The sequence below is a fragment of the Pogoniulus pusillus genome, chromosome 9 (genome assembly GCF_015220805.1).
Source record: "Pogoniulus pusillus isolate bPogPus1 chromosome 9, bPogPus1.pri, whole genome shotgun sequence".
NCBI classification, from domain to species: Eukaryota; Metazoa; Chordata; class Aves; order Piciformes; family Lybiidae; genus Pogoniulus; species Pogoniulus pusillus.
The window spans coordinates 14,902,748-14,916,317 of NC_087272.1; the positions used below are offsets into that span (position 1 = coordinate 14,902,748).

Genomic DNA, 13,570 nt, shown 5'->3' on the forward strand with positions numbered 1-13,570 from the left:
TCTCTGGTACCATTGTGGTCTGTGTGTGCACTGGTGAGGGGAGGCTGATTTGCTCTTCCTAGATCTTGAAGTTGTAAGAACTTGGAGTCCAGAGCAAAATGGTTTGGAAGGTGTTTCAGGAAGCCTATAGCTCCAGCCCACTCTCTGCAGCCATTGCTGCAGGGTGCATCCTGTACCACTCCTTAACCACACTTAAAACATCTTCATCCACTTTCCTCTAGAGCAAGGTGTAGCTTGCTGACCAGGGTGCTTTGGACTCACCTGCAATAGGAATCTGGCTCAACAGCTCTACAAGGAAGCTGCCTCAGCTCCTGCTCTTGTTATGCAGGGTGCTGAGCATGGTTTTATAGTGCAGTTCTGACCTCCTGAGTGCCCCTTACAAACCAGTGAGACCAGTTTTACCACCTCACACCAATTTAATGAGGAAAAGGCAAATGTATGTTATTTTTTCCCTAGTGATTTCTTTGTATTTTGGTTTTGTTTTCCCTGAAACTGCTGTGCTCAAGGAAGGAGAAACCTCTTCCAGAGATGATTTTGACCACAGGGGGAAAGTCCATGAGGAATGTGCTATAAAAGCTACCTCTCCACTTTCACAGACCTTTTCTCTCTGCTTCAGGCAAAGCACAGTGGGGCTGGGTTAGCCATAACCACTGGCTCCCAGCCCAGCCTGCATGGCAGAGAGCCCACAGCCATCCTACAGCAGAGACCTGATCTTCCTCATTTCTTTTGCTATTTGTATGGCCTCAACTTGAGCAGAGACATGGGAGGTGTTCCCCTCCACTATTCTGAGCCCTGAAGGCTGTGTGAGGCTAACCAGTACTTTGCTCATGTGGGACCATCAGAGCTGCCATTGCCCAAGCTGCTGCAGGGTGCAGGAGGATGAGCTAAAAGCTGTGTGGAGTTAGGGCTGGTCTTCAACCCAGCATGGCTTTGGCACAGTTGTGGAACCTGGAGTGAGGCAGGCTTTTGAGGAGGTTGCAGAGATTCAAGCCAGATCCTGCATCTTGTTTTCAGTCTGCTTTGAGGTTCTCCAAGAGAAGGTGTCCCAAGGATGGGCAGGAGCCAGTGGGGCTCTCGGTGCCAGGCTGGCAGGCCCACTGCTGTCTCTGTGCTGGGGCTACAAGTCAGAGTCACAAGGCAGGGTGCTCTTCCAGTGCTGTTCATATCGTTCATCCTCCAGCACATCCCAGGGATTGTGGTAAGCCCCAATGGTGGAGGACGGCCCAGTCTCTGGCATAGGGGTGGGGGTTAGTTTAGGGGTCCTGTGCTCCTTGCAGCAGTGATGGAAGCTGAGGGTGAGTGCCAGCCCTCCCAGGATCTCCAGGCAGCTTCCCAAGTAGCTCAGCACCACACTGTAGCCTACAATCAGTGTGCTGTCAGCTGGTGCAGGTAGTGCCCACAGCTCATGGGTATACCAGGAGGGAGGTATGAGACTCAGCAGCCCTGAGAGGAGCAGCACAAGTCCTGCCACACTAGCCAGTATGTGCCGTGGCTCTGTCCGCCAGCAGCGAACCCCCAGGGCAGCCACCACCAAGCCTAAGAGAGTGAGTACCAGTGAGGCGGGCATCAGCCCCTGGGCTGCCCGCACAGGCACCTTCTCAAAGTAGCCCAGCTCATCGGCCTGCCCGCAGAGGCGGTCATGGCTGCTCTGCCGCTCGCTGCACATGTCCCAGATACCCTGTTCCCAGATAAGGTCAATAGGCTGGTTAGGTATGAGGCTCACCTGCCTCCAGTTGGGTGCCAGTGTGCCTGTGAGTGTCAGCACGAGCCCGCAGGGGCACAGTACCATTCCCACGATCATCGCCGCTGGCGTCCGCATGCCAAGGAGCTGGGTGAAGCAGCCTTCCGTGTGCTCCTGGGCGCCAGAGGCAGAGAGGTCCGGGGGGAATCTGGGAGACCGGGGTCTCACTGCTGCCGCCCGTCACCCTGACAGAAGGGGTGGCACCAGTGCACCAGGGCTGTTCGCTGCAGGCAGGCGTTTTCCGTGGTGGGGCAACAGTCCCAGAGCGTCTCGAACGGAGGGCAGCCCACAGAGCTGCGTCCAGCTGCCGGGGCAGGAGGAAGTGCAAGCAGGGAGGAGCCCGGCTCAGGCTGGAGCCCGGCACCTGGCCCCTGGTAGATCAGGCAGCCGTTCCCTGGGCTGGGTGCCGGGTCAAGCAGCTCTTGCCTGGCATAGGTGCGGGAACAGCCCCCCCGGGCTGCAAACGGCGCTGGGACGTGGCAGCGTCACCCTGGGGCGTGGCAGCGCCCGGTCCCGACTCCTTCCGGCTGAGAAGCCTGTCGTGCCTCGCCTAATTGTACCGACTGCTAACTCAACTTGCTATTAAAAGAACTAAATTACGAAAATCATTAACTAAGATTAAATACTAGCAGGTGGTAAGGACCCCGTGGTCCTAGGGCACAGAGACTCCCAGCCCCTAGCTTTCATCTTCTTGCACTTCATCCCAGCAAGCATCTCCCTGTCCTTCAGGGACTACTCCTCAGCTTGACCCTGCTCTCTCCTTCCCAGGCTGCGCTCAGAGGCTACCCACAGGCACAGCAGTCTGGCTTTCGGCGCAGAAAGTTCCTGGGAAGTCCAAAGAGACAGGTATGGGGAGTCGCCACATCTAAGAACCCTTATGTGCGGTTTCGAGCCCCAGGAAGCACTGCTTTGGGGCCTCCCCAAACTTCCCTGAGTTTCTGCCAGTCACACTGAGTCCAGAAGAGGGCAGCATTCTCTGCATTAACGTGGGACAAGCATCCCCGGCTGACTCGGAGGGCTGGCCGCAGGTGTGCTCCGCAGCATCTCTGCATTGCTTGTTTCCTGGCCTCGGCCACCTGGAGGCTGAATCTGTGCTGGCCCAGCTGCTCCCCGGCTCCCTTCCCCACTCCTCCGTCCTTACAGCCATTCCCTGAGTGCCCCAAAGCTCTTCTCTGGGCATGCAGGATCATTTCAGGGATAGATTGCAGAGCTCTTGCTCATTGAATCTCAGCTTAGCTGGGAAGGCAGAGGTGGGTTGGATTCAGCCAGAAGCTCGGGTGCTCAGCTGCATCTGCAGGGCAGCAATGCTGACAACCAGCAGTGGGTAGCTCCAGACCAGGGCACTTGGCTTTGTCCTACACAACAAGCAGTTTGCACTCCTCCTCTGAGAAACTAAGCTCAAGATTGCTGGTTCTTTTTCTAACTATTTTAACTTTTACCCCACTCCAGGCATTGACTCCATGCCAAGCCACCTATTACTGCCCTTGGATGTGTGCATCCAACTGCTACAGCAAAAGCTGCCTGCCTGATGTGTTGCCTGAGAGTGACTTCTGCCATGATGCCTCCTCCACTGATAGGAGCAGGTGCTTAAAGAGCTTGAAATCTTCTAGTCTTGACTTTTGCATGAAGCTGTGTTTTCTTTTCCATTTTGACATGAGGTGGAGGTTGGCTACGAGAAGGTGTAGTCCTCCTAGGGGAAAGGGAGGTAGAGGGACAGGAGTGTTAGCAGTCTGGGTGGCACGGTGAGCTTGAGTGCCAGGGATGAGGGCCTGTTAGTGACATTTGGCTCCTGCTGAGCTCGAGAGGCTTTTATTAAGGTGACAAAACACAGCATGATGGCAATGCTGGAAAGTAAAGCAGTGGTTCCCTTCGGACCAGCTAGGCTGAGGTCTGCCTGGATGCCAAGGGCTTTGCTCCCCATCCCAGATGTGTGGATAAGGTCTGTGCCAGCCCTGCTGGAAAAGGAAAAATTCTGCTTTTTGGTGGATTTTGCCTATGTTTTTCTTAGGCCAAGAAACCTAGAGGCCTTCTGCTTACAATGCAAAGGGTGCTACAGGTATTTCCTCCCTTTGTAGAGTCTGCTCTAGAGTGCCTATCCCTGCAGCACTTTCCTTCTCCTCTCACCTGCACCCTCAGTGATGCTCTATTCCTCTTGCCCTCAGTCCCACAAGCTGGGGTTTGGGAGGTGGCCACTGCTTAGATCTGCAGCACCAAGTAGAAGGTGGGTGCTGGAAACATCACAGTTAAGGTCAGGTTTAAAAGCACAGGTCTTTCCAGCTCATTAATAATACCCAGGAGGATGCATTTTGCCTTTGGGCTGGTGCCCAGGCTCCTGATTGTGGGGCAACAATAAGCAAATTAGGTGATGTGGTGCTGATGCTGGATGACCTGCCCTGAGTAAGATGGGGAAGGAAGTGGGATTAACAGAGCTGTTTCCCGATGCCACAAAGTTAGAGATTGTTCATTCCTTCCCTTTTGCTTTCTAATGAGGTGATATGAAAAGCAATTCAAAGCACAGCCCGGCCCTTTTCAAGCTCTAGGGAAGCATTTAAAGCCATCTGGTCTCAGAGATAAAATAGTCTGGCTGAAACTGCCTTCCTTCCCATATTTCCCTAGCTGCTGGGTGGAGAGAGCCATCTTACTTGGTGTTTCCTACTTCTCTGAGACTGTGACTTAACTTTTTCCTACCTTGGCAAAGTGATCTATATAAGAACATGACAGAAACTATACCCAAGCCTGGTTGAGTTGGCTTGCACTTTTTATTTTTAAACAACTCCTTTCCCACTTTGTAAAGTGGGGGAGCAGCAGAAGACCTTGAGCTATTTTGAACTGGAAAAGATCCAAGGCAGGATGGTCAGAGTTTATGATGGATTCCAAGGGGGAGAAATCCATGATGGACTATTGAGTCGAGTTGCTGCTTCCAGTCTCAGATACCCTGCATTAGTAAAGGCTAGCTATGCATTCAGGGCAATATTGTTGTGTTCAGCCTGTTCCATGGCTTCCTAGATGTCTGCTTCCAGCCACAGGTGGTGATGGGACCCCACACTGGACAAGTACTAGTGTCTCTTAGATGACAATGACTCGATGTAGCATCAGTGTGGATAGGACTAGTGACATTTGGCTCACACAATTATCACACCAACAGAGCACAGTTTGGTGTAATAGCTGGGCCTTGCCTGACACCACAATAGGCTGCAGCCAGGGAACACATACACACATCAGTTTCCAAAGCTTCTCCTGTGATTCCAAGTCCGATTCAGGTTCCCAAGCCCAGATGAACTTTCAAAAGGGGCTCTGGAGAGGAGACGATCTTCCTTGCAAGGAGATAGCTCTATCCCTACTTTGCTTGCTGAGTTCATGACACTGAGACCAGAGGAGGGGGCACACATTTGCAAGAAGGTTACTCTGAGCCCCTTCTCTTCACCACTGTAGGGCTTGTCCTCCGCAGCAGCAGGATCTCTCAGCATCCTGTTTGCCGTGCAAGGGAGAAGCTGGGGCCAGGGCTGTTTAGCAGGACCCTGCAGCTGGTAATTCCTGTTTACATCCCACTGACCCTGGGGCTTTGCCTGTGTCACACACAGCAAGATCCCACCTATCCCACCCCACTGCCCACATGTCATGTAAGTTACATTGTGCCTGACCACTCCTTGGGTTCAAAATGGCCTCAGCCCATGCTGCACGCCAAGCCATGTGGCAGTCGGGTGTGTGGACATGGCAAATGGCAGCAGGTGTGCTGTGCCTCTCTGGGCTGCACTATGCCTGACAGGTGCCCAGCAAGCACAATGCTTGACCCTGGTTCTGTATCCTTTGTCTTTGCTCTCACTTTAGGAGAATTGAAGAGCCTGTCAGACCCTTGAGTCCTACCTGCTGTAGAAGATGCAGACTGGCTGGGCATGGCACCTGGAGGCACTTAGGGTTTGCAATTTCCTCTGTTCTAACCACTCAGACAGATCCACTAGCCACATGTGTGTGTTTCTCAGTTGAAACACTGAATCCCTGCAGGCTGGAAGCAAAGCAAGATAGCTCAGACAGCCTGTGTTGATTTTTTTTAGTATTAGGCCTGGTTGTCTAAGTCCTTCCTCGGTCTCCATTCCACAGGGAAGTCTCATTAGGCTGATGTCCAGATTGAAGGACTTGGTTCTTACCATTCCATTTTACTACTTTTTCTTCTAGAAACTGTAGTGGGGGAGCTTCTAAGAGTGCAAAATGAGGGTTCCCCATTGACAACTCCTCTCTTTAAAGCCATGGCCTAGGCAGTGTGTGTGCAACCAGGACACACTCTGCATTGTTCAAGCAGCTGCAGTTGCAATAGATGTCTCTCAGACCAGTTCCCAGCTTCCTCCCTGGACACACACACTGCAGTCTTTGTGACTGACAGGAAACCATGGACAAGCCTCCAGGCAATACAGGGTCTGTGGTCCTTCTTGCTAGCTGAATGTGCAACAGACAACTGTATCCTGCCCAGAGAGCAGGCAGTGGTGGTTGGCACCTAGCATGCAGCTCTGTGCACCAGCTCAACAGCCTTCAGGGCATGATTTCTGCAAGCAGTTGCCACTGTCCAAACTGGTCATGGTGATGAAAACAGCCCTGAAGACACACTTCAGGGGGTTACTGGAGACCAGGGGATGTGTTAGGTGAGCTAGGTCTTGTAAGCCCCATGATGGTGGGTCCAACTTCCCATTATACACAAGTCTGTAGTCCATAGGAGTATTGGCTGTTGCCCCTGCTCAAAACTCAGCACAAGGGAGCTGCATAGACCTGTGCAATTTGGGGACAGCATCCTGGAACGCCTGTAGGGAGCAGTAAACCCATCAGTGAGTGGTGAGGTTGCTCCCACTGTTTCTGCAGCCCACCTGTGACTTTGTGAACACTCTTCAGACTAGATCCTGGGAATGAAAGCCTTACTTGATGTCTGCAAGGTATTCACTCACCCATTAAACGTCCTCACTTCTGAACTGCTGCACTTGGACTTGCCATATTGCCCAACACAGCTTCTAAGTCTTTGCTTTCAGAGAATTATATGCATAATTCAGAGATCATTTCAGAGAATTATATGCAAAGCTTTTTTTGCAGCTGTAGCTATTTTTATCTGACTCCATCCTGAAACAGTTGAGAGTGCTTTGGACACAAAGATTTTGTGCTGGGTTTTGGAGGTGCAACCCTTTTCAGACAGGGAGAAGAGAGAGCAGTTAAAGCTGTGTCTGGCTATATAAAGTGTGTGTTGTCCAATTCCTGGGCCACAGAGCTTGGGGAGCTAAAGGCCAATCTGGATGCCCATGGGTGCAGAGCATGTTGCAACTGGCAAGGCAAAAGCAGTGCTTCATGGTGGCTTTCATCTAGTAACTGTAACTGTGACTCATCTGCATGTACTTTGATCTCTAGTTGGTCTGAGAGGTTTGAAACCAAAGTGCAGATGGCTTTTAACTTGCCTTCATGTAATTCCTAGCAGTCCTGTCAGCTCTGTGGATGAAACCACTAGATGTACAGCAAGACCATAGGAGAACAGACCTGCTTAAACCTTTCCTCTTGAGAAAACCCTAGGCAGGAGACCACTGTGTCCCATGCCTGAACTGAGGACTGAGAAACAGTGCTACTTCATGGGAATTTTATTCTGACAGTGGACAGGGTGGGATGAGACCTTTGTCTTGATGACAGGAAATCCCCCTCCACTATATTTGTGAACTACAGGGGCATTTTGCATGGAATACCTTGCTCCCACGTTACTTGCTGATGAACACTGTCAGTTTTTCCCCACAGGAGAGTTCGGTCCCTTTGGAGGAAAGCATGGGATCCTTCCAGGTTAGTCAGAGAAATCTCACAAATTAAAGGAAGTTTGTTTTTTCTTCTTGGCAAGGCATCAGATCCAGGCAGTACAGCCTGCCTTCAGTGTGCCTAATACCATCAACATATAGTTTTGAGTCAGTACATCAGCAGATGGTTTTGGCATAGGCAGGCCAGTGAAATCACCAGCCACAGGGAATGCAGGATTTGTCTTGGGTACCCTGTGCCTTCTCTTTTGTTCCAAAGTAAAAACCCTATCCCTCTAGACCTGTGCCCTGTAATTCTGCCACCGTCTGCTTTCTTCCTACCCTTCTGGGATTGCAGGGGTTGCCTGCTGTCCTCCCCCAGGGGACAAAGTGCTGTGTGCTGCCTGGACCTGTAATTTGTTCAAACACACACGCTTGGCCAAAAAGCCACAAACCTATGGGCTAGGGCAAGGAGAGAGTGTGTGAGATCACAGTTCCTCCTGTCCTTTCATAATGAAAAGTCACTGGGTGAGCAGCATCACTGCTAGCCATATCTGGAGGACTTTTTTGCTGATGATTTTCAAAAGCTGATACTAAATTGTTAGTGTGACAAAGTTCTTTCTGAAATATTACAGAAGTCTTCTCTTTTCCTAAAATGCCAGGCTGCTTCAAAGCTCTGAGGACTTGCTGGACCCTCAGAAGGCTTTCCAGTGCTTGGCAGGGTTTGCTGCTCACATGAGGTACAGGTTTGCCTCCTGGCTGGCCCTGCAATGTACTGGTTGTCCTCACTCAGAGATTGGAGCGCTTAATACCAGTGGCAGTGAAAAGCTGTCGTAGAGGTGGATGGGATTTTGGGCACCAGAAAAGTATGAAGGGCTGTAAGATGGTAGTCTTGCCTGAGAGACAGGGTGGCCTGGTGATTCTTGCTCTGAGAGACCAGAAAGGAGGTCTGCTGGTGGTATTTATCTGAGCTCCACTCAGGTAGGATTTCCTCATAGATTTGACTGTGGTAGGCTGGTGTTTGTGGCTGGCTGCAGGGCTACTCTTCTCAGGGCTTGTCCTGTCAGGCTGTCACTCGTTGGCCACAGCAACCTCCAGGAATCAGCATCCTCTCAAAGGAAACATAAGCTGTGGGCCATATATATATTTGGTACCCAACACTATTGCCAGCCTGGTGGAGTTTTTTTAAGGCTAAGCTGTAATGAGAGAGGCTGGCCTTGGTTAGCTTCCTGTCCTCATTACCCCTGCCTCTGCCAGTCACTTAGGCAGGAAGGAGACAGCAGGTACACAGCAGTCCTCTAGCACTGATTTGGTCCTTGACACTTAATACTAGGAATACAGTTGCAGATGTCCTTAAAGCGTGTGCCATGTCCTCCTCTCCACCACTGGAGGAGGAAGGCTTGCTTTCAGCATGCTCCTGGATTGCGGCCTATGCTAGCATTCTTTCCTTGGGTTTTATCAATTGGATTTCAAAGCTTTTCACGCCTGTCTTGATTGAATTTCATCTGAGTGAGGTCAAATCCTGCTTTTACCAGCTCTTTAAGGTCATCTAATGAATCTACTTTCTGGCATACTCTGGTCTAATTTTCTTTAACCTTATCCACAGTATTTCTAAGACAGTATAGCAAGGCTTCTAGCCTACAGTTTGGAGGAGTTGAATGATACCAAGGACAGAACCATTTTCAAGTTGTTTCTTTCTGGATGTGTCGTTTTGATCTGATTGTAAGCTGTGGATAGCTCTTGTCACTAAATCAAGGTGCTATTTTTGTACCAATTTGACATCCATTTTTCATCTAGATGGTATCTCCTTTTCTGACAAGAAGTCTGAATGGGATAGCACAAAGACCTCTACAGAGGTCAAAATGATCACATCTGCTACTTTCCTATTACCTGCCAGATCTCTGAGAGAGGAAATTTAAATAGTTTGGTGTAAAAGAGTTCTTAAGTAATCCCAGTTATCCACTTCTCAGTCCCTGCATTAGCTCCTTGATGTCTCTGAAGTAATCCTTTGTGCAGGTCAATTTCCCAAGCACTGAATTATGTATCTATAACTTGGTTTCAAGCCTTTTAAACAGGATGCTATGCTCATTCCGTGCTGTTTCCTTGGTTCTGCTCCAGCCTTCTAGCAGTTCTCAGAGAGCATGGCTGGGAACTGGAGACAGCTCCTTCTCTGATAATGAGTGTTGATGTAGCTCATGTACATTTCACCTAGCTGAAAGTTCATGAACCCCTTCTTTCGCAATTCTGGCCCACTTCCCGACCCCTTTTCTGTTCATCATCATGGCTAAACGCCGGGCCAAAGTTTAGCTGTAGGTGCCTGAAAGAGAGGCTGCATAGTCTCAGCTAGTTATATTTTTATCTTGGTGGTTTATGGAGTTATTCACCTCTAGATTCAACTTCATGTGAAAGCCAAATACAAGAGAGGCAGTAAAATCATCAGTTTCTTCCATTTAAACTCAAATGAAAGACAGTAAAGGTCTCATCTGCCCCTTGGTCCTTCCTCTTCACCCTCCTGTGAGTTGCTCCTTACATCCATCATCAGCTTTTCAGCATATAAGCCTGTATTCTCATTGGTAAGAAATCGTTGGAAGGCAAATACTGGGCACAGAGATAGCCAATTTGGTCTAAGGCCATCTGCAAACATTTCAGCTTTGCTAATTCTCAGATCTTTCCTCTGCTCTTCTCTTTTCCTTTCTCCTCCTCTCTTTTATAAAAAGATGCTTGCAAGGAAATTTCTCCTGTGTGTCTGGGACTTCAGTTTGGACATCAGCCACAAAATCTTCTTGAAAAGGAGAGACAGATCCAGGACAAGTCCTCAGAATGGTGGTGGCTTGCTACCCTTGGGAGTTTCTGAGTGTTGCTTAGACAGACTTGTTTGGCCTACATCAGCATTGGCAATAGTCTTGCTTGAAGGGCTCTCCCTGAACCAGAGAATGTGGAGGGCTGATCCAGACAATGCTGCCATGGGTCTGCTAAAGAAAATATTTAGTACATACCAAAGCTGGGTTATTCTGCTGCATGAGGGGAACATCTGCATTGCACTTGGCCACAGCAGACCTTTCTTTTTCTTTGGCCAGGTGTTAGTGCCCTTTGATGTGGACCCATGTTGCTCATACATGCAATGGTAACACAGCACATGCTGAAGAGCTGACCTTATGTTTCTCCCTCGGCCCTGCCACTGCATTTGACATAGCCTTACTGAGATGTCTGAACTTGCAAGTTTGCTGCTGAGCTTCCTGAGCACCAGAATGTGAGATTTAATAGCCTGGGCTGGGAATGCTTGCATTCTTTACCATGGCCAGGGCTGCTTTGGGTGCCCTGTATGTTGGTGCCTGTTGTGTTGTATTTGCTGCTACAGTAGCAATTAGGATAAGGTATAATTACAAAGTTTGCCCTGGGACATATAGAAAGCCACTGAGCTGCATTGCAAAGTCCTCTGCATTTTCTCCTCCTTTTTGTTCTGTGACCTTTGTTTTAAAGTGAGAAGTTAGTGGTGATGTGGGTATGAGCTGGCAGTGAGTTCCTTGCTCCTTCTTTCATATTCCAGACCTTGCCATTCATCTGGCCTCTCCAAAGCAACCTATGGGTAATCAAGAAGTCAAATACTCTTAGCAAACATTTTTTTTTGTAGCTTAGCTGCCTGGCAGAGAATCCAAGGCCATAGAATCTGGATATGAGTCCTGGAGGCTAGGAGGAGACAGAAGAAAAGGTGATCTTATCTTTTTGAAACACCCAGGATCATCCAAGCAGCACCAGTGAGAACTTATGTCTTGTTGACTGACACAGAGGACTTATTGGACATGTGTTTGGGAGGATGAGCAGATGGCTCAGTCTGGATCTTCTAGCCTTTTGCACCAGCACTTGCCTTTGGAAGGTGGAGCAAGAGGCTTGCTCCCAAGGCACTCCCCAAATCTGGCAACAAAGGAGCCCCAGTATTTCCAGGAAATTCATTGCAGACCTTGGAAAGCAGTGTCAGTTTACAGCTTGGTCCCTCAGGAAACTTGTGCATGTCTTTGCTAACTGCCCTCAGTCCTCTGATTCACCCAGCCCTACCTACCTACCAGATTCTGATTCACCCAGACCTACCTTCGTTTTGCATCCTGAGCAATGCCTCAAGATCTGGGCAGTTATCAGAAGTCAATGAGTCACATGGAACAGCTGCTAGCTCATTCTGTAGGAGCATACCTTGCTTACAGCAGAAATTCCAGTTCTCAGCTGCTCTGAACATTTTTTACCCACAGTACATGCAGCCACACCCAGTCTCATTTTTGGCCTCAGTGAGGCACACAGACCCACCTGGCTAGAAGACAAGGTCAGCAGCTATAAACTTCACACAGGAACCCAGGTTTTCTATTCAGGAACAGACCAGTACCCATCCCTGGTGCTTAAGAGAAGGGGGAGTTTTTGTGGCAGAGACTGCCTTTCAGTTCTGAGTTTGTCTGGCATTACACCAGACAGAGAATTTCACTTGGTGACTGGTGCCTGCAGCCCCACAATGTGCCAGCAGGTTTGTCTTTGCGGGGCTGACCTTTCAGGGAGATGTTCAACCAGATGTCAGCTACAGACAAACAGGATCCAGTTCTGATCTTGCTCTTCTCATTTTTTCCTCCTACTTTGGCTGGAGTTGCTCCTAGATTGCTCCCTAAATCATTGTCCAGCGATAAAATACCAAGAGAGACTGGTTTCGTCTGATGCTGCTATTGAGAGGTAGAATGTTCTCTTAGCAAAAAGAGCCCCTGTGAAGGGTGGTAGCACACAAACATACTGTATGTCCTCCCACTCCTCCGTGGGCTTTTTCTGCAGTGCTTCAAGAGCCAGTTTGTACCAACACCAAGGTACTGTTCCTGATGCACATCACAGCCTAACACAGTACAGTGGCATTTCAGCAGTCCTGACATTTCAGACTTGTGTCTCCTGTACCTGCCCTGTTTGGGTGATGCTGGGACTCTCACTGCACTCTGTGTGAACCTTCTCCATAGATGACAACCCTTCCTGTCACATCACCCTTTCCTCTGCCATCCTGTCTGTTGCCCTCTCAAAGGACTGTTGGCTACTCTCTCCCCTGTCATTCCCTTCAGCAGGTGGATTCAAAATACAAGGAGTGTGGGCACACAGAAACTGACATTTCCTCGCAGTCATGCCTATGTTCATGGGTGTGTCAGACAACAGTAAGTGTGTGCATTAGCTAACTGAGTTCTATTGGGCTTTCTCTATTTGCATAGACACAATCTGCATTTGGTTATCTCCATTCTCCTGTGAGGTGTTGCTGACTGCTATCTTTTGGGAGGAGCAGACCTCCAGCAAGCAGATAGGCCACTGTCTTGCAATTTCCCATAACTGGGAAAACAAACTGGGAAATAAGTTTCATTCTCAGTCTGTGCACCTTGGTGATGTTTCTAGGAGTGGCACAGTCCTGCTGGAGGCTTCATGGCTGATGACTGCATTGGAGCAGCTCTGCTGCAGGTGAGACGGTACCTCTGTTTCCTCTTGGGGCCAACTCTAGTAAAAGTTTAACACGTGTCTCTTTCACTTCCCAGTTGATGTGGAGAGTTTTCATTTGAAACATGTCCTAAGAGGCTCAGCTCTGAAACTCACTGATTTTACCCACATTGTGATTTCCTCTCCGTGCTGTTTCCTCTTGATCACTCATCTCCCAGCCCCACTTTCTGGGGCACTGGGTTTGTTTCGGGTTGTGTTTTTGTTTGTTTGTATGTGTTTGGTTTTGTTTTGTTTTGTTTTACTGGCTGTAGAGGAGTCCTTGGCTGCTATGGGCATGTCTTTCTGTTTGGGCTAACCTGAGTGTTTTGCCTTATTTTCAAACTTTTGCTGTCAATATATGTGCCCTGGGGGCTTGGAGAACGCTCGCCTGCTTGGAATCACATCTTGAGGCAGATCATTAGTCCCAGGACTATTAACATGCAACATAACCAGTGGTCAGGGAAGCTTCTTCCCCAGAAGAGTTTGTGGAGATGAGCTCCAGGTCACAGCACTCAGAAGGTAACTTACAGGTCCACACAGCTCTGATCCCTCCAGGCTCTCCCATATGGTCCAGCTGGACCAGCCCCCAGCAGGGACCCACGGC

General features: G+C 49.4%; 2 protein-coding genes across 10 annotated transcripts in view; one reads left to right on the forward strand and one right to left on the reverse strand.

Moving 5' to 3' along the window:
• Window positions 1–410: 410 nt before the first annotated feature.
• CLDN23 (claudin 23) lies at window positions 411–2,304 on the reverse strand. The gene has a single exon (XM_064148622.1). The coding sequence runs from the start codon at window positions 1,817–1,819 to the stop codon at window positions 1,118–1,120; it is 702 nt and encodes a 233-aa protein (XP_064004692.1). The 5' UTR covers window positions 1,820–2,304; the 3' UTR covers window positions 411–1,117.
• Window positions 2,305–2,507: 203 nt separating this feature from the next.
• The window catches only part of PRAG1 (PEAK1 related, kinase-activating pseudokinase 1), a 43,834-nt gene continuing 32,771 nt past the window's right edge, over window positions 2,508–13,570 (forward strand). For 3 of the 9 annotated variants that reach the window (XM_064148623.1, XM_064148627.1, XM_064148626.1), the window contains exons 1-3: window positions 2,508–2,587; window positions 3,191–3,324; window positions 12,711–13,485. The gene's annotated coding sequence lies outside the window, so the exon portion shown is untranslated. Of the gene's footprint in view, window positions 2,588–3,190; window positions 3,325–12,566; window positions 12,657–12,710; window positions 13,486–13,570 lie in introns of all 9 variants that reach the window. The other 6 variants (XM_064148632.1, XM_064148628.1, XM_064148629.1 and 3 more) reach the window with 6 other exon arrangements.